The 26,966-nt window shown below is 42.2% G+C and overlaps 1 protein-coding gene across 2 annotated transcripts in view; it reads right to left on the bottom strand.

Annotated features, from left to right (window-relative positions):
• Nucleotides 1–26,329, bottom strand: part of tbc1d23 (TBC1 domain family, member 23) — an 87,849-nt gene extending 61,520 nt beyond the window's left edge. For both annotated transcript variants that reach the window (XM_086007008.1, XM_086007009.1), the window contains exons 1-7: nucleotides 26,224–26,329; nucleotides 16,053–16,164; nucleotides 13,718–13,823; nucleotides 9,171–9,375; nucleotides 8,804–8,927; nucleotides 6,727–6,851; nucleotides 832–878 (exon numbers count right to left, since the gene is read on the bottom strand). In XM_086007008.1, coding sequence (XP_085863134.1) covers nucleotides 832–878; nucleotides 6,727–6,851; nucleotides 8,804–8,927; nucleotides 9,171–9,375; nucleotides 13,718–13,823; nucleotides 16,053–16,164; nucleotides 26,224–26,267 — 763 coding nt within the window. In that variant the 5' untranslated portion in view covers nucleotides 26,268–26,329. The remainder of the gene's footprint in view (nucleotides 1–831; nucleotides 879–6,726; nucleotides 6,852–8,803; nucleotides 8,928–9,170; nucleotides 9,376–13,717; nucleotides 13,824–16,052; nucleotides 16,165–26,223) is intronic.
• Nucleotides 26,330–26,966: the final 637 nt, after the last annotated feature.

Genomic DNA, 26,966 nt, shown 5'->3' with positions numbered 1-26,966 from the left:
GTTTTTCTAATGTCATTTATACTTCCATATATTCCCCATGGTCAGAAATATAAATGGCAGCTGAAAAAAAAATGCAACAATGCGATTGATTGAAATTTCAGCCTTTCAAGATTTTATTTTTCTGTGGGATCTTGTTGATCTACGTTTCGACAAATCAGCATACTGAAGTTACTTATGTGCCTTTAGGAAGTGTTTTCTCCCCCTGATACAGATAGATTTAATGTTTCATGTTACAGACTTGTGATGCACACAATTTTTAGTTATATAGATTTAAACTGTAAATGCTTTGTAAATAAAAGCAGATCCAAGTTTAAAATGAGAAATATTTTTAACTATGTTCCAACACACATTTTTGGACATGTAAATTTCCATTTGCTCAGCAACAGCTCAGACAAGTAATGTAGAAACTTCAGAAGATAGAATTGCCAAAGTCTTGAGACTTCTCAAATGTTATTATCCTACACTACTCCAATTTCTTCAAAAGTCAAAAGTTATTTCTATAAATAAGAGGCCTTTACTAAACTACAAGCACAAAAAACAAACCAACTGTAGCTTTAGTTGATGGAAATAGTGAGCACAATTTTAAAATTACATTATATATTAGATTTATGACCTGACTATTAACCTAGCATGATCATTGTTTAGAAAAAATATTCACTACTTTACAAATTTTCTACCGACTGGAATACTATATTGACATTGTGGTCCTTCTTTGAGGGTTAAGTGTCCATAACATTGAGCATCTGCAGAGTATCTCCCATTTTTAAGAAGTTCTCATTACATACAATACATGCAACTCTAGTTGAAAAAAAGAGATTTGGGTACACTTACGAATGAGTTCCTCCTTACACTCTGTCTCTTCAGACAATACAATCTCTCTGGGGGGGGGAAATAGATATATTATGGTACTGTACTGGATTTAATACTGAGTACTGTAAATATACTTTAAAGGGATGTTAGGAGTCAGAAATTATTGGACAGGCACTCAGTTTTTAAATTGGCCTACTGGACTAAAAGCTTGCGTGTAGAAACAAGAACATTTTGCATCCTACTGCTACAACAATTTGCATGTATATAGCGCCTTTGACATAGTAAAACATCTCAAGACATTTCACAGAAGCGTTATGAAACAAATCTGACACCGAGCCACACAAGGAGATATTAGGGCAGGCGACGGTCACAGGTGGGTTTTAAGGAACATCTTAAAGGAGGAGAGAGGTGCGGAGGTTTAGGGAGGGAATTCCAGAACTTAGGGCCTAGGCAGCTGAATGCACAACTGCCAATGGTACAGTGATGAAAATTGGCGATGCGCAAGTAACTTATTGAAACAACAATTTGCATTTATACAGCACCTTTAGTACAGAAAATGTCAGTGGTTTACAATCAAAAAAGTAAATCTAAGGAGCTGATGCTAAGCCATAGTGGGAGAATTAGAAGAGATAATAGAAAGCTTGGTCAAAGAGATGGGTTTTAATAAGTTTTATAAAAAAGGTAGAGAGAAGGGATTTAAAGAGAGGGAGTTCTGGAGAGTAGAATCGGAATGGCTGAAGGATCTGTCATCAATGGTGGGGTGAAGGAAAGCAGGATGTACAGAAGGCCAGAGACGGAGGACCAAAAGGTGAAGGAGGGATCCAAGACTGGAGGTGGCAGAGGCAGAGTGGAGCATGGCCATGAAGGGATTTGAGGATGAGGATTTTAAATTCAGTGTGTTGGGGGACAGGAAGCCAGCCTAGGTCAGCAAGGATAGGGGCGATGCAAGAACAGGTGATGCGAAATTTAATCCAGAGGCAACAAAAGCATGGATAAGACTTATGGTGGCAGCAAGGGTAAAGTACATGTTACAGCAACTGTAACACGAGGTCTCCTGTAGCCTTCGCATCATGTATGTTATCGGAGTATAATTTCCTCTAATAAATCTATGGGTGAAAGATTCGGTGTCTAGAACTGTTATTCCTGGCACAGAGACGACAACACCAAGCTTTTCTCTCTAGTGTACCCCAACTAGAAACAAAACTTAAAAACAAAAAGGGGGCAAGCACTTTGCTGGGAGTGTACTATAGGCCCCCAAACAGCCAGGGGGAGATAGAGGAACAGATATGTAGGCAAATCTCAGAGAAGTGTGCAAATAGGGTAATTATAGTGGGGGATTTCAACTTCCCCAATATTAACTGGGATAGTCAGAGTGTGAAAGGCTTAGAGGGTGCAGAATTCTTAAAGTGCATCCAGGAGAGCTTTTTGAGCCAGCATGTAGAAAGTCCTACAAGGGAGGGGGTGGTACTGGACCTAATTCTAGGGAATGTGGCCAGGCAAGTGGTAGAAGTGTTAGTAGGTGAGCACTTTGGTGACAGTGACCATAATTCGGTGAGATTTAAGGTAGTCATGGAAAAGGACAAGGATGGACCGGAAATAAAGGTTCTAAATTGGGGGAAGGCCGATTTTAATATGATAAGGCAGGATCTGGCCAATGTGGACTGGGATCAGCTACTTGAAGGAAAATCCACATCAGAGCAATGGGAGTCTTTCAGAAAGGAAATTGAGAGAGTACAATGGCAACATGTTCCCGTAAAGGTCAAGGGTGGGACCAACAAGCCCAGGGAACCTTGGATGTCAAGGGATATACGAGAATGGATTTGGAAAAAAAGGGGGGCTTTTGGCAGATACAAAGGACTAAAGACAGAGGAAACCCTAGAGGAGTATAAAAAGTGCAGGGGGATACTTAAAAAAGAAATTAGGAGAGCGAGGAGGGGCCATGAAATAACACTGGCGAGCAAAATAAAGGAAAATCCTAAGGTGTTTTACAAGTATATTAAGGGCAAGAGGATAACTAGGGAAAGAGTAGGGCCCATTAGGGACCAAAGTGGCAATCTGTGTGGAGCCAGAAGATGTCGGTGGGGTTTTAAATGAATTTTTTGCATCTGTGTTCACTATGGAGAAGGACGATGTAGACATAGAAATCGGGCAGGGGGACTGTGATATACAGGTAGACTACCCTTTATCCGAACTTCCGAAAACCGAAACCCTCTAAAAACCGAAGGTTTTTTCGTTCAGCGTAAGTCGTGCGCACGACACCCCGCGGACCCCCGCCGGCCCCCCCGCCGGCCCCGACCCCCCCGCGGACCCCCGCCGGCCCTGACCCCCCGCGCGGACCCCCGCCAGCCCCGACCCCCCCGCCGACCCCGACCCCCGCCGACTTACGCTGAGCGTCAGCGTAAGTCGTGCGCACGACCCCCCGCCGACCGTAAGTCGGCGGGGGTCGGGGTCGGCGGGGGTCCGCGGGGGGGTCAGCGCCGGCGGGGGTCCGTGGGGGGGTCGGCGGGGGTCCGTGCGCACGACCCCCCGCCGACCCACCTTCTGAAATCCGAAATTCTCCGAAAACCAAAACATGGCTTGTCCCGAGGTTTTCGGATAAAGGATAGTCTACCTGTACTTGAACATATTAGCATCGAGAGGGAGGAGGTACTAGCGGTTTTAGCAGGCTTAAAAGTAGATAAATCCCCAGGCCCGGACGAGATGTATCCCAGGCTACTATGTGAGGCAAAGGAGGAGATTGCAGGGGCTCTGACACAAATTTTCAGAACCTCTCTGGCCACAGGGGATGTGCCAGAGGACTGGAGAACAGCTAACGTAGTACCATTATTCAAGAAGGGTAGTAGGGATAAACCAGGGAATTACAGGCCAGTGAGCCCAACATCAGTGGTAGGGAAATTATTGGAAAAAATTCTGAGGGACAGAATTAGTCTCCACTTGGAGAGGCAAGGATTAATTAGGGATAGCCAGCATGGCTTTGTCAAGGGAAGATCATGTCTGACCAATTTGATTGAATTTTTCGAGGGGGTGACTAGGTGTGTGGATGAGGGTAGTGCAGTGGATGTGGTTTACATGGATTTCAGTAAGGCTTTTGATAAAGTCCCACATAAGAGACTGGTCAGGAAGGTAAGAGCCCATGGGATCCAGGGTGCCTTGGCACATTGGATCCAAAACTGGCTTAGTGGCAGAAGGCAGAGGGTGATGGTGGAAGGTTGTTTTTGTGACTGGAAGCCTGTGTCCAGTGGGGTACCGCAGGGATCAGTGCTGGGTCCCTTGCTGTTTGTGGTCTACATTAATGATTTGGATGTGAATGTAAAAGGTATGATCAGCAAGTTCGCAGATGACACGAAAATTGGTGGGGTGGTAAATAGCGAGGAGGGAAGCCTCAGGCTACAGGACGATATAGATGGGTTGGTCAGATGGGCAGAACAGTGGCAAATGGAATTTAACCCTGAAAAGTGAGAGGTGATGCATTTTGGGCGGACTAACAAGGCAAGGGAATACACAATGAATGGTAAGACCCTAGGAAAGACAGAGGATCAGAGGGACCTTGGTGTGCATGTACATAGATCCCTGAAGGCAGCAGAACAGGTGGATAAGGTGGTTAAAAAGGCATATGGGATACTTGCCTTCATTAGCCGAGGCATAGAATATAAGAGCAGGGAGGTTATGATGGAGCTGTACAAAACGCTGGTAAGGCCACAGCTGGAGTACTGTGTGCAGTTCTGGTCGCCACACTATAGGAAGGATGTGATTGCTTTGGAGAGGGTGCAGAGGAGATTTACCAGGATGTTACCTGGGCTGGAGCGCTTCAGCTATGAAGAAAGACTGGACAGGCTGGGGTTGTTTTCCTTGGAGCAGAGAAGGCTGAGGGGGGACCTGATTGAGGTGTACAAAATTATGAGGGGCATAGATAGGGTAGATAGAAAGGAACTTTTCCCCTTAGTAGAGGGGTCAATAACAAGGGGGCATAGATTCAAGGTAAGGGGCAGGAGGTTTAGAGGGGATTTGAGGAAAAACTTTTTCACCCAGAGGGTGGTTGGAATCTGGAACTCACTGCCTGAAAGGGTGGTAGAGGCAGGAACCCTCACAACATTCAAGAAGCATTTGGATGAGCACTTGAAATGCCATAGCATACAAGGCTACAGCCCAAATGCTGGAAAATGGGATTAGATTAGACAGGGCTTGATGGCCGGCGCAGATGCGATGGGCCGAAGGGCCTCTTTCTGTGCTGTATGACTCTATGACTCTAACAGAGGCAGGAGTGTTGCAGAGGTGAAAGAAAGATAGGATGTGGGATTTAAAACTCAACTCTGGGTCAAACAGCATACCGAGGTTTCATATGGTATGATTGACCGGGAGGGGTAATGGAGTTGGGGCAAAGGAGTAGAGTTTATACCAGGGGCCAAAAATGATAACTTTGGTCATCCAAATATTTAGCTGAGAGGAAACTTATATATTAATTCACAACTTACTGTTTTCCAGACAGGGGGGGCTGTGGGTACAAATTGGTGGCGAGTCAGATCTGGAGTCATCGGTATTGCATGCAGAACCTGACTCCATGCCTCCAAATGATATCACTGAGGGACAACAGACAGACAAAAAAAGAAACGTGTACTTTGGAGACTTCAGAGGGATGGAAAGAGAAGCCACTGCTGAAGAGGGGGCACGGTGGCATAGTGGTTAGCACTGTTGCCTCACAGCGCCAGGGACCCGGGTTCAAATCTGGCCTCGGGCGACTGTCTGTGTGGAGTTTGCACATTCTCCCTGTGTCTGCGTGGGTTTCCTCCGGGTGCTCCGGTTTCCTCCCACAGTCCAAAGATGTGCAGGTTAGGTTGATTTGGCTATGATAAATTGACCTTTAGTGTTAGGGGATTAAATACGTGGGGTTACGGGGATAGGGTGGGATATGTGTCGGTGCAGACTCGATGGGCCGAAATGGCCTCTATCTGCACTGTAGATTCTGTGATTCTGTGAAGATGCACTGGCTGCATTGGAGCAGGTAGCAGTGAAAATATGTGAAGCCAGTCTCATGGAGCTGGACAACAGAAGAGAGGCAATAGAGGAGGATAGTATGGCGACTGTGTTCAATGCCAACAGAGGTCGAGGAGGGAAAATGCACTGTAGTTACAGAAAATGTCATCTGTAACTCTGGCCAGGGTGGTCTCAGTGTTGTGAGCACAGCAAAAGTTGGACTGAAGGGATTCTAACAGGGAGTTTTGAAAAAGATGGCATTAAGTTGGGATGTGTTGTCATGTTTGAGGAAAATGATATTAGAGATAGAATGACTGCTAGAGAGGGAAAATGGATAAGCGATGGTTTTTTTGAGCAGAGAGATGATTACAGCAGTTCTGAAAGGGAAACAGTGGCTAAGCAAAGCGAGACATTTACATTTACTACACCAGCAAGCATTAGGGCCAGAAGAATGTAGTTGAGTGGTCAGGAGGAATTGAGGGGGCAGCGGATCAAGAGAGCAGGATGTGGGTCACTTGGAAGAAATTAGTTCAGTGGGAGTGGGCGGGGAAGATGGCACAGAAATTAGAGTGATGGGGCATGGAGATAAGATGAATGGGTAAAAAGGCTACAACTGTATATAAATCATATGGCGCAGCATTCAGGAGTAGAATGACAAGATGATTCAAATCTAAAATCAGTCCTGTAACTTTTAATATTTTAAGTGAATATAAATAATATTTACATATTTAACTTTTAATTAAATACAATATAAGGGGAAAAAGATATGAAATAAGAACAGAAATTTACACTAAGTGTTTGATACCTATTTTTATAATAAACCACATATCATTTATCTACCTATCATATCAAACATATTTTTCTATCAATAATATGCTACAAACATGCAAATGTTAAATGGACCTAATCTTAACACTGGGAAAAATTTACATAAAGGATACTTACTTTGCATTAACTAGAATGACTAACATTAGGAAGAAAATTAGGAAAGGGTCTGCTTGCTGTAGATACACATCCCACATCAGCTGGGCAACATCTTCTGTACAACAACCTGCAAAGAGGCTTGCTCCCTTCAGAACAATAAAAAAGACAAAAATGTTTCATAAACTGAAATTACTAAAAATTCTAAAATCATAGCTTCTTGGCAATCAATGTCGGTATTTCAGGAATACGACTTAAAAAAAAATCCTCTACAAAGAGAATAATGGCTAGTGGAACCTAATTTCATCATGCATATGACATAACAAAAGTTAAATAAGTTCAAGGTATTTGTAACCATCATATGAACCCTGAATTAGATTATAACTTTGATAGACTTGTATATAATTTTTGTTTAAGAGGAAGAATTCTATTTTTCCATTACTTTACTCAGTTTGGTCAGATTCTGCAGGTACAAGGAGATTCATTAAAAGCTCATTAATTGGATCCCAGCAAAAGAGTATTAATGCAATGTTTTGAACCATACCATACAATTGTACATATATTCCATTTTACTTATGCTAAATTGTGAAGTATAAAATGTCAACGGTCAGTCTATGATAATGGATTTACAAGAGGCACCAAAACTACTGTTTTAGTTGAAAGGTGTAATGGGAAGGGAAAAATTGTATATAACATAACTGACAATCCAGTTTCAGAAACGCACTGGCAGAGTACTGAAAGCAGGTCACCTAGCTACCTAAAGATGGTGGTTAGTTTAGGAAAACTAATAGCAAATATAAAGATATTTTTTAAATGATCCTCAGAAAAGATAAAATTACTTGAAGTCTATACAGGCCTTTATTGAACATATTCTGCATTATATGCAATGATTTTAAAACAGTACCTCTGACCATACAAAATTACTGTGCACAAGATGAAATCTTTAAAAGAAAACTGCCTGATAGTAGGATACAGTACTTCTAAAGCTTATTGAGAGTCAGCACTGAAATGGACAAGAGTTGGAAACCAGCTTAGGTACAATTACATTATTCTATGTCATTCTTGAGGGCTATGATTCCAAATATTATAGCATATAAACTGTGAAATGTCTTTGTCTATCTAAACAGGTAGGATGACTCTTGAATTCTCAAATAATTTACTTAAAGTACATTTTGATAGAATTTAAAAAAGACTTGCATTTATATAGCACCTTTCACGACCACTGGACGTCTCAAAACGCCTTACAGCCAATGAAGTACTTTTTGAAGTGTAATCACTGTTGTAATGTAGGAAATGCGGCAGCCAATTTGCGCATAGCAAGCTCCCACAAACAACAATGTGATAATGACCAGATAATCTGTTTTAGTTATGTTGATTCAGGGATAAATATTGGCCAGGACACCGGGGTAACTCCCCTGCTCTTCTTCGAAATAGAGCCATGGGATCTTTTATGTCCACCTGAGAGAGCAGACGGGGACTCGGTTTAACATCTCATCCGAAAGACAGCACCTCCGACAATGCAGCACTCCCTCAGTACTGCACTGGAGTGTCAGCCTAGATTGTTGTGCTCAAGCCACTATCAGCCAATTTTTTTTTTTTTTTTTTTTTTAAATAAAAAGGGAAAAGTCAAATAAGCCCCAATGAACATATTCATTTAGATGGACATAAATTGTGGGAAATTAATTAAAAGCATCAAAGTACACCAAAATAATTTGGTAAGTACAATTTTTTCCATTCCAACAAAGAACAGATTGGGACTGCAAAATTAATTTAAGAATAGTACGTGCCAGATTCTAGTAGATAATGAAAATGGAATCTGCTCAAAAATGAAATTAGACAACTGAAAAACAGCATTTCCAAAATTTAAAATGCCGATATAAATTGTGAATCTAGATTTTTAAATATTAGCACACAATTAACTGAACTCTACCAAAAATATCACTTTTTGTGGAAAAAAGTACCTTTAAATGTGCATACAATATAATAACGATATAGAAATGATGGGAACAGATTATATCAGATACACAGAAAAAGGTTTCAGGCTATTTAGTGGCTAGAACGTTGGGAAAACACAAAATAGTTTTTGAAGAGATATATTTACCCAATTGATTGCGTAAGAATCTGGAGTAATTTTCTTTGTGTCAAGAAAAGAACAAAGCTCTGGTTCATGATACTGCAGAAGAAGCCTGAAGAGGTGGAACGGTCGACCCTTGGGTACACAATCCCTGTAAAAGACAGCATTCCAGAGTGAAAAACAAAACAAAACTACAACTCGACACATATCTAGCCATGCCAGCTGACGCTTCACTTAATAGAAGAGACCTGTGGGAGCATTTCAATCCTATGCAAAGCAATTAACTACTCTAAAACACTGAAAATAAGTGGCACTGTGAGATGGAGAACGGAGACACCTCAGCTGTATGCCATACAAAAGGAAATTAATTCAGGTGACATCTGTGTGTTCTTACCTGGGTATGTATTTATTCATGATGGCATAAAAGCAATTATATAAATCATTCCGTGGCATTCGGAGTGGAACAAGAGGTTTAAGCAAGTCAGTCCAGCCAAGACTCTGGGTGTACATGACATTTCGGGATTTGCAGTAAAATGTGATCACAGATTCAATGTCTGAAAGTAATCGTGTCTTTTCCTCTTCTGGCACTGAAAGACAGTCTACATGTGGGAAAAGAAAAAATAATAGACAAATCAGAATTATAACACATCACTTTAGAGCTGTTACTGAGTTAAGCGTCTGAAGCTTGATAGAGTGAAAGTCAGTAGCGGAGTGAAGGAAGTGAGGGATTCACAAGAGGCCAGAGTTGGAGGAATGCAGAGTTACCAGAGCGGTGTAGGGCTGGAGGAAGTTAGAGACAGGGAGGGCCAAGGGAACGGAGAGATTTGAACACAATGAGAATTTTAAAATCAATGACTGAGCCAATTTCAGCTCATCTAGGACTGGATGCTGGACAGGCAGTCTGGCAACACAGAGGCAGCGGAGGGGTCTAGATAGGTGGTGGTGACGTAGAGCTGGGTGTCGTCAGCGTACGCGTGGTACCCAACGTCATATCTTGAGATAATGTCGCCAAAGTGCAGCATATATGACGTAGTTTGGACAAGCTGTAAACTACAACAGTCGCTTATGTGTCTTTCAAACAGCTTTACATTCTGAAATTAGCAGCTCAAGAACAAATAACAATTGATGAACTGAAAATAGGATCTTCAGTGAAAGAGGAAAGAGAGATGGGGTTGTGGAAGATAGGGAAAACAAGCTGAATAGAAAATTAACACCAGTTATACAATTATCTAATCTTAATATTAATGTATATACTTGAGAAACTAATTTTAAAACACTGTTTGCATGCACAGAAGGTAGCCTACAGAAATCTGTTTATTAAAAAGCAAATAAAAAAAACAAATATACGGGGGATTTCCCTTTTTAGCCACAAAGCTAAAGGGGAGGAGGAAGATCGGGAAAGCAACAATGATAGGAGATTCGATAGTTAGGAGAACAGACATGCGTTTCTGCGGCCGCAGACATGATTCCAGGATGCTATGTTGCCTCCCTGCTGCCAGGGTCAAGGATGTCACTGAGCGGCTGCAGAACATTCTGAGGGGGGAGGTTGAACAGCCAGAGGTCATGGCCAGTATCAGTTTCAACAACATAGGTAGAAAGAGGGATGAGATCTTGCAGACAGATTTTAGAGAGCTAGGAAAGAGATTAAAAAGCAGGACCTCAAAAGTAGTAATCTCCGGATTATTCCCAGTGCCATGAGCTATAGTAGTAAGTATAGAAATAGGAGGATAGAGCAGATGAATGTGTGGCTGGAGAGATGGTGCAGGAGGGAGGGAATTAGATTCCTGGGACATTGGGACCAGTTCTGGCAGAGGTGGGACCTGTACAGGCCGGAGGGGTTGCACTTCAACAGACCTCATAGGGGGGTTTAAACTAATTTGGCAGGGGGGAATGGGCACCAGGATGTAGCATTAGAAAGGAGAAACAAGGTGCACAAAGGATTGGGAGAGACAGATAGCACTAGAGTAAGAAATAGTACGGTATTAGGTGGGGTCAGACTAAGAGACTACAAGAAGGTCTAAGATAGGTTTACAGTGCATGTGTGTGAATGCATGAAGTGTGGTAAATAAGGTTGGTGAGCTGCAGGCGCAAATAGACACATGGGAATATGATGTTGTGGCGATAACAGAGACCTGGGTCAAAAAAGGGCAGGATTGGGTTTTAAATATTCCTGGATATAAGGTGTTCAGGAAAGATAGGGAAGGAAAGAAAGGTGGTGGGGTGGCAGTGTTGATTAAGGAGAATATTACAGTGCTGGAGAGAGATGATGCCCTGGAGGGGTCAAGGACAGAATCTATTTTGTTAAGAGTTGAGAAACAATAGAGGTGCCATTACACTACTAGGTGTATTCTATAGGCCGCCAACTAGTGGGAAGGATATAGAGAAGCAAATTTGCAGGGAAATTACAGAGAGGTGCAAGAACTATAGAGTAGTGATAATGGGGGACTTCAGCTATCCTAATATAGACTGGGATAATAATAGTGTAAAGGGCAGAGAGGGGCAAGAATTTCTGAAGTGTGTTCAGGAGAACTTTCTTGATAGTACGTTTCCGGCCCATCGAGAAAGGAAGTATTGCTGGATCTGGTTCTGGGGAATGAGGTGGGTCAGGTAGAGCAGGTGTCAGTAGGGAACAGTGATCACTTTAAACTAACGAAGTGGGGTGCGGGAGGATTCAGGAAAGAGTAAATTTCAAAGCAGCGAGAGAAATGTCAAGGCTCTAGAGCAGAGCAGAGTTTTGGGTAAAAATAAGCAGAGTGGGTCAGGAAGGGACAGAGAGAGTAACAAAGGTAATAAGGCATCAGTAACTAAGGTGACATCAGGGAAAAATAAAAATAAATCAAAGCTAAAGGCACTATATCTGAATAGACGAAGCATTCGCAACAAAATAGATGAATTAATAGCGGTTAGAAATTAACAGGTTTGATCTAATAGCCATTACGGAGACGTGGTTGCAAAGTAGCCAAGGTTGGGAACTAAATATTCCAGGATACATAACTTTTAGAAGGGATAGGCAAAATGGAAAAGGAGGAGGGGTAGCCCTGATAATAAAGGATGGGGTAAAGACAGTAGAGTGAAAGGATCTTAGCTCTGAAAATCAAGTTGTCGAATCAGTTGGGTGTACAGGGCACAATTATCAAAATTTGCAGATGACACAAAACTTGGAAGTATAGTGAACAGTGAGGATGATAGTGATAGACTTTCAAGACGACCTAGACAGGCTGGTGGAGTGGGTGGACGCGTGGCAGATGAAATTTAACGCAGAAAAGTGCGAAGTGATACATTTTGGTAGGAAGAACGAGGAGAGGCAATATAAACTAAAGAATACAATTCTAAAGGGGGTGCATGAACAGAGAGACCTGGGGGTATATGTGCACAAATCGTTGAAGGTGGCAGGGCAGGTTGAGAAAGCGGTTAAAAAAGCATACGGGATCCTGGGCTTCATAAATAGAGGCATAGAGTACAAAAGCAAGGAAATTATGAAGAACCCTTATAAAACACTGGTTCGGCCTCAACTGGAGTATTGTGTCCAATTCTGGGCGCCGCACTTTAGGAAGGATGTGAAAGCCTTAGAGAGGGTGCAGAAAAGATGTACAAGAATGGTCCAGGGATGAGGGACTTCAGTTACGTGGATAGACTGGAGAAGCTGGGGTTGTTCTCCTTAGAGCAGAGAAGGTTGAAGAGGAGATTTGATAAAGGTGTTCAAAATTATGAGGGGTCTAGACAGAGAGAAACTGTTCCCATTGCCGAAAGGGTCAAGAACCAGAGGACACAGATTTAAGGTGATTGGCAGAAGAACCAAAGGTGACATGAGGAAAAAGTTTTTTACATAGCAAGTGGTTAGGATCTGGAATTCACTGCCTGAAAGGGTGGTGGAGGCAAATTCAATTGTGGCTTTCAAAAGGGAATTGGATAAATACTCAAAGGAAAAAAAAATTGCAGGGCTACGGGGAAAGGGCAGGAGAGTGGGACTAGCTGAAGTGCTCTTGCAGAGAGCTGGCACGGGCTCGACGGGCCGAATGTCCTCCTTCTGTGCTGTAACCATTCTATGATTCTATTCTACACATGCATTAAGTGGTAAAAGTTTAAAAGAAGTAGTGGAGCAAAGAGACTTAGAGATTCAGATGCACACAAAGCTGTAAAAAACACATGGGATCCTATGTTTTTATAAATAGGGATATAGAGCACATAAGCAAAGAGGTAATGCTAAACCCATACAAATCATTGATAAGAGTATTGCATCCAGTTTTGGGTGCCTTACTTTAAAGATGTCAAGACCATAGAGAGGGTGCAGAAGAGATTTACTATAATACTAGGGATGAGAGTTTTTAGCTATGAGGTGAGACTAGAGGAAACTGGGCCTCTTTTCATTAAGATAAAAGTGGGCAATAGATCTAATAGAGATGTTCAAAATTATGAGAGGTTTTGATAAAGTTAATTGGGAAAAACTATTTCCACTGGTTGATGACTCTAATTAGGAGGGTATAAATTTAAGAACGAAGGGAGAAGTTAGGATATGGAATACCAGACTAGAAACAGTGGTGGAAGCAGAATAGCTTTTCAACGGAAGTGAATAAATACTTGGAAAAGAAAAAATTAAAAAGGTATGGAGAAAGGGGAGGTGAATGGGACTAAATGGATAGCTCTTTCAGCGAGCCAGCACATGCAATTGGCTGAATGGCCTCCTTATGTGCTGAAAAATTCTATTCTGCCTACAACCTTCAGGCTTTTAAACCCAAGCTTAGCACAACCAATCATAATTTATCCAGTTTTCACTTTTATTCTTTTCAACCTTGGCGGTGTCCTGCACGGAGGGCCTTGGCTATAATGGCGCTCCCTCTTTCCATCCTGCTAGAATACCATGCTTGACAGAAATTATTATAAGGAATAACCCGAGGACAGACAAACATTCTGTGCTTTACCAAAGTTTCTTAATTAACTTACCTATGAGTTTTTGGCAATCATCTTGAATTAATGTCTGTTCAGGTAGATCTAGAGATCCATCCCACGATCCCAAGCTACCCACTTTCCCTGCTACATTAAGTGAAATCTGAAAAGTTAAACCAGTTAAAATGTAAACACATCACAAAAAAAACTAACATTCATATAGCGCATTTCACATTCACAGGCTGCACTTTTGAAGTGCAGTAACTGGTGTAATGTAGGCAAACACAACAGACAATTTGCCCACAAAAGTCCCACAAACAGCAATGAGATAAATGACCAGATAAGCTGCTATTTGTGGTGTCAGTTGAGAGATAAATGTCGGCCAGGACACTGGGAGAATTCCCCAGCTCTTCTCTGAATAGTGCCACTGGATCTTTTACGTCTACCTGAGCAAACAGATGAAGCCTGGGTTTAATGTCTCATCTGAAAGGTGGCACCTCTAAGTGCAGCAATCCCTCAGTACTGCACTGGAGTGCCAGCTTAGATTATGTGCTCAAGTCTCTATAGTGGGTCTTGAGCCCAACCTTCTCATTTATAGGTAAAAGTGCAACCACTAAGCTATAGTATGCCTAATAGGAGCACTCTACCCGGCACAAGTATACTTCCCATTGATTAGTTGTTGTCAATTCATAACCCAAGTCATCCCTTCCTCAAATGGTATAGGAGGAAGCACAGTTCCAGGTAGTTGTAATAGAGATGGGAACAAATATACCCCGAGATGCAGCGTAATGCTACTAGCACATTGCACCACAATGCAGCAAGTTGTGTATTTGCATTTATTTTGCTAATGCAACAGGAACATTTTAAAAAATAATTTATAGTTTTTTTCTCCTGAAGGTGCAATCTCATACTAGGATACAGTTCCATGGTAAAGGAACAGGAGTAGGCCATTTAGTCCCTTGAGCCTGTTTGGCCATTCAGTTAGATCATGGCTGATCTGTATCCTAACTCCATCCACCCGCCTTGGCTCCATATCCATTAATACCCTTAGCTAGCAAAAATCTATCGATCTCAGATTTAATATTAGCTGAGCTAATATCTATTACTTTTTGTGGGAGAGTGCCACACTTCTACCACCCTTTGCGTGAAGAAGTGCTTCCCAGCGTCTCTCCTGAATGGACTGGCTCGGATTTTAAGTTTTTGTCCCCTTGCCCGAGACTCCCCCACCAGCAGAAAAAAGGTTCTCTCTATTTATCCTTTAAATTCCTTTTGAAATCCTAAAAGCCCCAATTAAATCACACCTTAACATTCTATATTCCAGGGAATACAAGCCTAGTTTATGTAATATCTCCTCATAATCTAACCCTTGGAACCCTGGTAACATTCTGGTGGATCTGCGCTGCATTCCTTTTAAAGCCAAATATATCCTTGCTAAGGTGCATGGGCTCCAGTCACCATCTAAGCTCACACAAGAACAATAGGCACTTAGATTAGAAACTAGGTATGCCAATGTGCATCAACCTATACCCCAGCAAGAGTCATCATCTTCAGGAGAGGAGAAAGTATATTAAATCACCATTGTTGGCAATACATCTGACAGTTGTTGGGACTGAACATCAATTAAAGCCTCTACTAGAAATCACTTGTTTTAGCTCTTTGACACAGTTGAACATGGCATACTTATACATGAAATCCAGAGAGAAAGGCTATTTATTAAACTGTGATATTTGAATAGCTGTGCAATGACCACGTAGATCTTATGTCAGAGTGATTCAAGGGCAGAAATCTCCAGCCGAACTGATGTCATTGAGAAACCATTTTTTTTTCCTTTTGAAAGTGTTTGGCTACCTCATCCATGTGTCAATTATTTACCTGCGAGCCTAGACAATGATCATCAGACTGGTTGACTACAGAGGACAGACATCATATGCTCATGCGTTCTAGCATAAATCATTGGAGAGCAACCTTAAGTGAATTCTGGTTGTTATTTTTCCCTCCATAGCGCAGGAGTTCTGAGGCCAACTAAAGCACCTCAATTTCTTTCCTTGTTGAGATTGACTTGAATCTACATAGACTGAGAATCAAACACAGTATCTTCTAGTCTGTGAGATATAGTACCAAAGCACATGGCAAATTTACTTGAGGTCATCAGGGGAACACAAGCAATATGTTGTTTCTAATATTCAAAAAGAGCAGACTATTCTATTGGCTCTTTTCTAAAATTAGAAATTACACCAGTAGTCAGTGGCAAATGAGCAAAGTTCTAAAAATGTTTGTGTGCAGAGCTCTGGCTTGCCCAAGCAGAGCAATTTAATCAATGTCTGTACGGTCACACTGTCCTAAAAATTCTGATAGTTCAAATCGGCAAATGCAGTTACTATTAACTATTTACCTTCCACACTTTGGCCCTTTGGTCAGTTGGTATGCATCGTCCTTGAATTATGTTTCTAAGGGTTTCCAGGTCACAGCCACCTTCGTCCAATGCTTCAGCTAGGTCTTTATCCCTAAGGCAGAAGTGAAATATTGACTAATTACTAATCAGATCATTGACTGTGGGATTACATTTACCTATAGCATTACAGAACTAGCAACTCAATACAGTTCAAGAGTTCACCTTGGTCAATTGAAATATATCAGACTTAGCAGTAGGCTCGTCTAACTAATGTTTAAAACACGTCATCACTGGCTGACCTAGAAATACTGGAAGAGGATTTAGTCTAATATTAATGAGTGGCTTGTTGGGACTAAAAACTGACTGTGGCAATAAGTAATTCCTTATACAGAAATTTAGGAAAACACAATATAATACTAAATAAAAACAGAAAAGGCTGAAAATGCACAATAATAAAGACAGTAAATGCTGGAGGCAGCATCTGTGGAGAGAGATGCTGTCTCCACAGATGCTACCTGACCTGCTGAGTATTTTCCAGTATTTTCTGTTTTTATTTCAGATTTCCAGCGTCCACGGTATCTTCCTTTTGTTTTAGTGGAAATACACAGTAGTAAGTCAGTATCTATAAACAGAACAGAGTGGTTATTATATTTCATGTGTGTACTTTTCATCAGAATTACTAATGTACAGGAAAATGTCAAAGAAGTGGGTCTTCTTAAATCCGCCAAACTTCCATTATTGTAAACTATCAAATATAAAACAAAAAATTTGTACAGAAACTAAACTATTTTGTGTAAAGTAGTTTTCAATGATAGCACTGGTAGCCTACAATTTTTTTGCAATGACAAGAAATGCTTTTATACACTCCAGCAAAGTACACTGTGCATACTACTGTACAATGTTTTACATTTCAAGTCCGATGTTTTAGCATGTCTAGTCATTTGTCCATACAACCACTGACTAAAAACACAGACAGCCTTAATAAAGTGCACAATGTTGACACTGTCATGTTTATCTGATCATTCTCTGATTTTGAAAGTACATTAACACACTCAGTTGATGATACCCTCACAAGACATTCAAATATGTGACAAGGCCTTGCAAACGATTACATAATTTTGAAAATAGCATGGACAGACTGTGAGATCTTGTCCTATCTTATTATTAAATCCTTTTATTGGCTCTATGCTGCATTGTTTAAGCTTGGAGAGCATATAGAGATGCCTGGGATCAAGAACGCCAGCACAAATTTATTAAAGACAAGTCATGTTCGTTAAATTTAATAAAGTTTTGCGAAGTGACAACTGAATACATAAAGGCTGTGGTGTGCATGTGGTATATATGTTTTTTTTTTAAAGAAGGTATTCAGTAAGGTGTCTCACAGAAGGCTTGCAACCAAAAAAAATCAGGCATATCGTATAAGAGGAAATGTAGCAGCATGGATACAAAGTTGATTGACAGACAAGAAACAAAGGGTTATGGCTAACGGGTGTTACTTTGATTGGAGAAGGCTTGGAAGTGACATACCTCAGAGATCAGTACTGGGTACACTTCTGTTTCCTAGTATATTTAGATGATTTGGACTTGAGAGCATAACGTCAAAAGTTACTGAAGGTACAGAAGTAGCAGGTTTGGCAAACAATAAGGACTGTAAAAGTCTTCAGGAGGACATAGACAGGTTAGCAGAATAGGCAGACATGGACAGGCGGCAGATGCTATTTAAAGCACAGAATTGGGAGGGAATACATTTTGAGATGAAAACCAAGGAATGGAGTATACACTCAATGGAAAGTTGCTAAAGGATGTGGATCGAGAAAGAAACTTAGGGGTTAAGTGCAAGACAGCAAAGATGAACAAGTTGCTTTTATATAACTTCAGAGGGGCATGAGGAAAATTGAAATAAAATGCAGGTAGATAAAGCTATAAAAAAAAGCCAATAGAATTTTGGGTTTTTGTGAATATGGGCAAAAAGTACAAGAGCAAAGATATAGTAACTACTTTGTACAAGGTAATGATTAGGCCACAATTAAGAGTACAGTGTGCAGTTTTGAGCATCCATTATAAAAAGGACATTAAAGCCACAGAATGCGTACAGTGTAGATTTATTAGAATGAGAAACTATAATTATGAGAACCTTCAAATACTGGGGCTATTTCCACTGGATCAGAGGGTAAGAGGTGATTTAATAGAGGTTTTTAAATTATGAAGGATTTTGTTAGGATGAAGAGGGAGATGATTTGCTCTGGTTGGGGTCAGCAACTTGAAATTTTCACTCGATAGTGAGGTTTGAAGCAATTTCTTTATTAATAGAGTTGGAGAACCATGGGATGCTTTGCCATAGGGAACAGTTGAGGCAGAGATCACTGCATCTTTTAATGGAAAAGTGGATAAATATTTGAAGCATTGGAAGATACAGGGCTACGATGAGAAAACAAGGCCGTGGATTTGTTTTGCATTGCTCGAGCAAAAAGCCAGCACAGACATGATCGGCCAAAGGGACCCCTTCTGTGCTATAAATTTCTACGGTTCTAAACTTCTGTAGTTACCCTCACAGAACATTCATCAACTGATCCATCTCGCACATTCATGCATAAGATTGAGTACAGAAACCAATCCTTTCCAGGCAACAACGGCATTCTCCTTTAAAACATTTTTTGTTGCGATTAATAGTTACTGTGTAAAAGAATCTGAGATTAACACACAGCTTTGCTCTGCGGAACACTACTGTAGGTAGTTACAAAAAAACATTTAAACATGTCAAAATATCATTGCAAACTACAAAGAATACAAAACCATTTGCAGTAGCAGTTTACTAAGTGAACTGAAATGATCTGTAATGTCCCACTTTCACCCTGATTTAAAAACAAAACGACTGCAAATTATCAGTAGACTGGAGCTGCTTGAAAGAGAGGAACGTGAAATGATATGGAGAGCAAAATTAGATTAGGTGGCTCACAGGGAGAAAAACACCAGTGTAGACTTGATGGGCTGAACAGCCTGTTTCTGCGCTGTAACACTACGATTCAAAACCGTATAGATCAGAAAGGTTCCGGGTCTGACTTGTAGTCTGTCAAGCTAGCTGATCTCAGCGAGACAGCCAATTGGCCTTAATGTCCCTGGCCTAGGGAAAAGGGGAAAATCAGTCACCGTTAACACTTGAGATTATCTAGTGATTACTGTTGAAAATAGCACAAATCTGGACATCAAGTGAAAACTCCACTGTGATGCCTCCATCCCTGTGGTTGAATAGCCTGCTAACACTCACTATCTAGATTCATGTATGAATAACAGCCACGCCTGGAACCATATCCCAGCAAAAGTTAACACCTTTAGAAAAGGAAGGGGGAAAAGGGAGAAAACTGGAAACAACTTACATTTATGTAGCATACTTAACATACAAAAGATCCCTATTTACTGTTCTCCCTCTTACTGTCTTGTATATTTAATGTAAATCCTTCTTCCACCAATTGTGCTGCTTTGTTGTGGGGGTGGAGTTAGGACTGTGTTTCCCAAGTGGGGACAACCAGAGCAATGCCAATTCTACACAATTATTTATTTTGATTTCAGGAAGTGGACAAAGCTGGCAAGACAGATTTGTTGCCCATCACTAGCTGCCCTGAGATGGTGAGGGCGGGCCGCTTTCTTTAACTTGTTCAGTCCTTACTGTCGTATTGCTCCCACAATAGTATTAGGTAGGGAATTCCAAGATAGCAGTGCAGCGATGAAGAAGGAACTGCACTTTATGGCCAAGAAGAATGGTGTGCATCTTGGAGGGGACTTGTAGGTGATGGTACTCCCATGATATTGCTGTTCTTGTCCTTTTCAGTGGTATAGGTCACAGGGAAGAGGGGTGCTGTTCAAGTAACGTTGGTGAGTTGCTGCAGTGCATCCTGTACGTATAATACATATTTCAGTCTGGTGCTCGAGAGGTTGGATATTGAAGCCAGTCACAGGGGCACCACTCAAACTGCTCTGTCCTGGATGTTGTGAAGCTTCTTTATTGCTACTCAGGCTGCAGTCATCCAGGCAAGTGAGGAGTATTCCATTACATTAATTAAAAACTGCACGTTACTACCTTAAAAACACATTATAATACAGGGTAATTGAAAAAGACACCAAGACTTGCTAATGGCCTAATTTAGCCTGAGTGTGTGGCCAGAGAAAACGTTAATGTCAGTGGCAAGGGAGTAGAATTTATGGCGGGGAGTGAAGAAAATGGCATAGGTCTTCGTGATACTGAGCTGGAGGAAGTTTTGTCTCATCCAGAATTTTAGGCCAGACGTGCAGTCTGACAGCAGAGAGACATTAAAAATAATGGTGGAGAGGTAAAGCGAAGTATCATCAGTGTACATGTGAAATCTGACCCCACGACGTGTCACTGAGGGGACAGCATGTATTTAAGGAAGAGGAGCGAGCCAAAGGTGACGGTGCAGAGGAAGGAAAAGAAGCCATCTCTGCAGCTGCATTCCGATAAGATAGGAATGGAGCCACATAGTCCCACAGAGCTGGACACAGAGGAGGCATTGGAGGAGGATGGCATAGTCACCTGTATTGAACACCACAGATAGGTCAAGGGGGATAATGCATCACAATCATAATCACAGAGGATGCCATTTATAACTTCTGCGAGGGCCCTTTCAGTGCTACGAGAAAGGTGGAAGCCACACTGGGGAGGGGCTTTGAACAGGGAGGTTTGCGATTGACACAAAGCTTCGAGGTGACATGTTCTATAGCCAGGAGAGGGAAGTTGGAGATGAGGTAGTAATTGACAACACATGTAAAAACTATCTAAATATAAGCAATACATTATAAAATACTCTTCTTTAAAAAAATGAAAGTCAATAAAATCAATCAAGTGTCATGAGAAATATAGAGGCAAAGTTATTAGTGCCAATTTTAGCTATCAAAGTGGCAGCATTGAACTTGGCTTGCATACCAAGCCACCAATGTGTGATGGAATACTCTCCACTTGCCTGGATGAGTGCAGCTCCAACACTCAAGAAACTCGACACCATCCAGGACAAAGCAGTCCGCTTGATTGGCACCCCCTCTACCAGCTTAAACATTCACTCCCTCCACCACTGGCGTACCGTGGCTGCAGTGTGTACCATCTACAAAATGCACTGCAGCAACTCGTCAAGGCTTCTTCAACAGCATCTCCCAAACCCACGACCTCTTCCACCTATAAAGGACTAGAGCAGCAGGCGGATGGGAACACCACCAAGTTCCCCTCCAAGTCACACACCATCCTGACTTGAAAATATATCGCCAATCCTTCATCGTTGCTGGATCAAAATCCTGGAACTCCCTCCCTAACAGCACTGTGGGAGCACCTTCACCACACGGACTGCAGCGGTTCAAGAAGGCGACTCACCACCACCTTCTCAAGGGCAGTTAGAGATGGGCAATAAATGCTGGCCTTGTCAGCGATGCCCACATCCCATAAACAAATTAAAGAAATAGTTTCTAATATAAAGCAAGACAAGAATGACAGGAACTTTTGGTGTGATGAATGCCCAAAAGAAACACGAAGTTCATTGTTGCATTATATTATTACAGGTTTTAAGTTCTACATTTCAGCAATAATTAACAGAGTTTGAAAGTGTTTTGATAGAATCAGCAACATGATTTTAAAATGTAGGGCCACTGATAAGACAAGTATCTAAATGGTCATGCCAAGGTATATGCTGCTACCTTCCCTCAGTTAGTAGCACTCTTGCCCGAGTCAGAAGGTTGTGGGTTTAAGCGCCACTTGTGGCAGGAGCCAATAAATTACGTTGACACTCCAATGCAGTATTGGGGAAGTGCTGCATTGCGGGAGATGCTGTCCTTTGGATGAAATGCTAAACAAAGGCCCATCTGCCTATAGATATTAAAGAGCCATGTGCAGCCATTATGATCTGGGCAAATATTCCTCCCTCAGCCACCACCACCAAAAACAGTTCAACTAACTAATCGTTGCTGAATGTGAGACTTTGCTGTGTGCAAATTGGTTACCGCATTTGTCTAAACATAAGAACCAAGAGCAGGAGTAGGCCATTCGGCCCATTGAGCCTGCTCTGCCATTCAATGAGATCATGGCTGATCTTCTGCCTCAATTCCATTCACCGGTCCTATCGCCATATCCCTTGATGCCCTTATGAGTCAGAAATCTATCGACTTCGGTTTTGAATATACCCAATGACAGCCTCCACAGCCCTCTGAGGTACAGAATTCCAAAGATTCACCACCCTCTGTGTGAAGCAATTTCTTCTCATCTCAGTCCTGAATGGCCTACCCTTTATCCTGAGGCTGTGGCCCCTGGTTCTAGACTCCCCAGCCAATAGAACATTCTCTCAGCATCCACCCAATCAAGCCCTGTAATAATTTAGCATGCTTCAATGAGATCCCCTCTCATTCTTCTGAATTCAAGAGAATACAGGCCTAGTTTACTCAATCTCTTCTCATACGACAGTCCCGCCATCCCAGGAATCAATCTCGTGAACCTTCGTTGCACTCCCTCTATGGCAAGTATATCCTTCCAAAGGTAAGGAGACCAAAATTATACACAGTACTCAAGGTGTGGTCTCACCAAGGCCCTATATAATTGGAAATAACAACAGAAAACGCTGGAAAAACTCAGCAGGCCAGGCAACATCCGTGGAGAGAGAAACAGAGTTAACGTTTCAGGTCGAAGACCCTTCGTCAGAACTGGAAAAAAGCAGGAAATGAAACGGATGAAAAAGCAAGTTTGGGGGCTGGGAAATGGGGGAGGGGATGAAAGAACAAAAGGGAAGGTCTGTGAGAGGTGAAGAGACATTAAGAGACATTCAAGGCGAGACGAGATGGTAATAGGACAGGTAAAGAAACAAAGGATGGCTCTAGATGAAGTGTGAAATGCGCTGGCAGAGTGAGAGACAGCTGCCATGTGGGAGAGAAAAAAAGGAAAAGGCACAAACCAAAAGTGTGGATAAAAAATATATAAAAATATGATAGAGGCCGAGGTTATGATCTGAAATTGTTGAACTCGATATTGAGTTCGGAAGGCTGTAAAGTGCCTAATCGGAAGATGAGGTGCTGTTCCTCGAGCTTACGCTGAGCTTCCGTGGAACAATGCAAGAGGCCGAGGATGGTGCGGTCTGAGTGGGAGTGGAGTGGTGAATTAAAATGACAGGCGACCGGAAGCTCGGGGTCACCCTTACGGACTGAATGGAGGTGTTCCGCAAAGTGGTCACCCAATCTGCGTTTGGTCTCCCCAATTTAGAGAAGACCACATCGTGAGCAGCGAATACAGTATACTAGATTGCAAGAAGTACAAGTAAATCGCTGTTTCACCTGGAAGGGGTGTTTGGGGCCCTGGACACTGGGAAGGAGGGAGGTATAAGGGCAGGTGTTGCATCTCCTGCGCTTGCACGGGAAGGTGCCGGGGGGAAGGGGTGCTGGGGGTGATAGAGGAGTGGACTAGGGTGTCTCGGAGGGAGCGGTCCCTACGGAATGCTGAAAGGGGAGGGGAGGGGAAGATGCGTTTGGTGGTTGGATCACGTTGGAGGTGGTGGAAATGGCGGAGGATGATCCGTTGAATGTGGAGGCTAGTGGGGTGAAAGGTGAGGACAAGGGGAACCCTATCGTGGTTCCGGGAGGGAGGGGTAGGGGTGAAGGCAGAAGTGCGGGAGATAAAATGGACACGGTCGAGGGCCGTGTCAACTACAGTAGAGGGGAATCCTCGGTTGAGGAAAAAGGAAGACATGTCGGAAGCACTGGTGTGGAAGGTGGCATCATCGGAGCAGATGCGTCAGAGACGGAGAAACTGGGAGAATGGAATAGAGTCCTTACAGGAGGTGGGGTGGGAGGAAGTGTAGTCCAGGTAGCTGTGGGAGTCAGTGGGCTTGTAGTGAATGTTGGTCAATAACCTATCCCCAGAGATGGAGACGGAGAAGTCGAGGAAGGGAAGGGAAGAGTCGGAGATGGACCATGTGAAGGTGAGGGAAGGGTGGAAATTGGAGGCAAAGTGAATGAAATTGTCTAATTCAGAGCGAGAGCAGGAAACGGCACCGATACAGTCATCAATGTACCGGAAATAGGAGCAAGACTTCTTTACTCCTGTACTCAAATCCTCTTGTAATGAAGGCCAGCATACCATTTGCCTTCCTAATGGCTTGCTGCACCTGCACATTCACTTTCAGTGACTCATGTACAAGGACACCCAGGTCCCTTTGAGCATCTGCATTCCCCAATCTTTCACCATTTAGGAAATACTCTGCCTTTCTGTTTTTTCTACCAAAGTGGCTAACTTCACATTTATCCACATTATATTCCATCTGCCATGTTCTCGCCCACTCACTGAGCCTGTCGAGAACCCCCTGAAGCCTCTTCACATCCTCTTTGCAATCGACACTGCCACCTAGCTTTGTATCAGCAGCAAATTTGGAAATGTTACATTTAGTCCCCTCATCCAAATCATCTAAACAATAGTCACTGTTCATCCAAGTAATTCATTGTATGTGAAGCATTCGAAGATGTGATAAGATACTATAGAAATGCAGGACATTTTTTTGTAAGGGTACTCCAGTGATCCTATAACTGTACATCAACCAGTCAAAACCCCTATTGTGATCTCACAATTATCTAACAAGCCAGTTATATTACAAAAGCAGCTTCAGCTTCATATTGATATACTGTAAACTGTAATATGACACTGGTGACAATCTGCCCAAATTAAATTTAGACACGTGTGAAACAACCTCTAGAATGTAGTCTTGCTTCCATTCTGCAGCAACTGCAGTATAACTGCAACAAGTCAAAGCAGCCTACCACCAATTAAAAACTTAATTCAACTTCAATGTATTCTTTTGCCATCAATTCTCTCTCCTCCTCCTCTCAAAGAGATTCACACTCTGTGGTTTCACAGACTCCTGACCCTTCCCAAATTACCACACTATTTGTAAACCTAGACAGTATCAGCAAGCTTTTCAGCTACATGGGCATCACAGCAACATCTGATCACGTCCCCACCCAAAAACCAGTGTGTTTATGCAATACCTACTAGTAGCAGGAACTAAAGTATTAACAGGAGCATCCTTACAGAGATCAGTTAATTAATCTCACATTAAAATAGAATTAACCTTTGAACACTGGTAAGCCATAAGCACAAATAGAGCTCTACTTTATTTGTCCAGATAATGCAGAGCTTACAATACAACACACCACTGCCAGCTCTACATTACTGCAAGCATAACTGTACCTTAATAATCTTGTCATTATGGTACCCTAGACAATTACTGTAGAATTTTTGTAACCTTGTATAGAAAAATATTTAATTATTTTGTGTACAGAATTCTAATCACAGCACAATATCCAACAGCAGATGAGAAAATTTGAGTATTCTTATCTAGAACAAATTTTAATACAAAAATGCACCATCAAAATCATTTTTGAAATAGCTCACACGACCAAATGAATTTTCCATGCAATTACAGGCTGGGGCAGAAAATATTATGGCGTGATGCTCGTTCACATCGAATTCCTTTTAAAGTATTTCTGAGGTGGAACTCCCACTCTGCTCCTACTCCTTTACATGAAGGTCAGTAAATGTAAACACAACCCCTCCCCTCAGTCTCATACACACAACTAGCCCCACTGGACTACTACCCCTTTCATTTTCTGGTTGAATTTATGAATATGAGGTGCTTTGTTAACAGCTTTCTTTAAATTTAAGGAAATTATTAAACACTTTAGTTTTTTTTGATAAAAGTCGTATCTCTAACACTGAGAAACAAACTATGGTTGAGCGTGCACATCCACTCCATAATAAATTCATAAGACCGTAAAAATGTGCTGGTACATAAAAAAAAGAACCATTGCTGAATTTCCCGATTTATGGTCGAATTCAGATTTTGACGGACTAGATTCCCATAGGAGGAGAAATGACTCGCTTAACATGTGATTTGAAGTCACAGAAAACGGAAATAAAGTGAGCCTGTCCACAACCCGTCCCCTCCTCAATCGATCCTCTTCCCAGTTTAAAGCTCTTTGGCTGGGCTTCACGGTGAGCCATTTCTACCCGGCAGAGTCACCGCGGCTCTGCGCGCACAAACAGACGGACGGCTCACTGGCTCCATTTCTTTCGTCCGTTTAAGGCCGCACACAGGCAGCCGAAAGACACAGAAAGAAGCCAAGCCCCACTGACACCCACCAGCTACTGCTGTTGCCGCCCGGTACCGGCTGTGCCGCCGCCATTCCGCTCTCGGCTTCCACGTCTGTCTCCAGCTACCGCCGTAAACTGTATTTCTCTCGCTCTCCTCCATCAAGTGTCGTCACGAAAAAACAAACCGTCGCAAAAATAAAACCCTGCGTTTGGCAAGTTGGTTTACGGCACTGAACCATTGCCTTCTGAAGTCTTGTTGCTGAAGGTGTGAATGTGACTGTCATCAGGATGGTCAACATTTCATTTTTTTTAAATTTCTTTTTAACTGGCATTTCTTATTTAATAACAACAGAAAATGCTGGAAAAACCGGTGGCTCAGTGGGTAGCGCCCTCGCCTCTGCATCAGATAGGTTGTGGGTTGAAGTCCCGCTCCAGAGGCTTGAGCACAAAAATCTAGGCTGACGCTCCGCTGCGGTGCTGAGAGAGTCCTGCACTGTCGGATGAGATGTTAAACCGAGGCTCCACCTGCTCTCTCAAGCGGACGTAAAAGATCTCATGGCACCATTTCGAAGAAGAACAGGGGAGTTATCCCCGGTGTCCTGGCCAATATTTATCCCTCAATCAACATAACAAAAACAGATCATCTGGTCATTATCACATTGTTGTTTGTGGAAGCTTGCTGTGTGCAATTTGGCTGCTGCGTTTCCTACATTATAACAGCGACTTCACGTCAAAAGTATTTAATTGACTGTAAAGTGCTTTGGGACATCCGGTGGTTGTGAAAGGTGCTA

This window comes from Somniosus microcephalus, chromosome 14 (genome assembly GCF_052327205.1).
Source record: "Somniosus microcephalus isolate GS21.2 chromosome 14, FLI_Smic_1.0, whole genome shotgun sequence".
Classification (NCBI taxonomy): Eukaryota; Metazoa; Chordata; class Chondrichthyes; order Squaliformes; family Somniosidae; genus Somniosus; species Somniosus microcephalus.
Note: the sequence above shows the minus strand (reverse complement) of the source record. Positions and strands in the feature narration are given on the sequence as shown.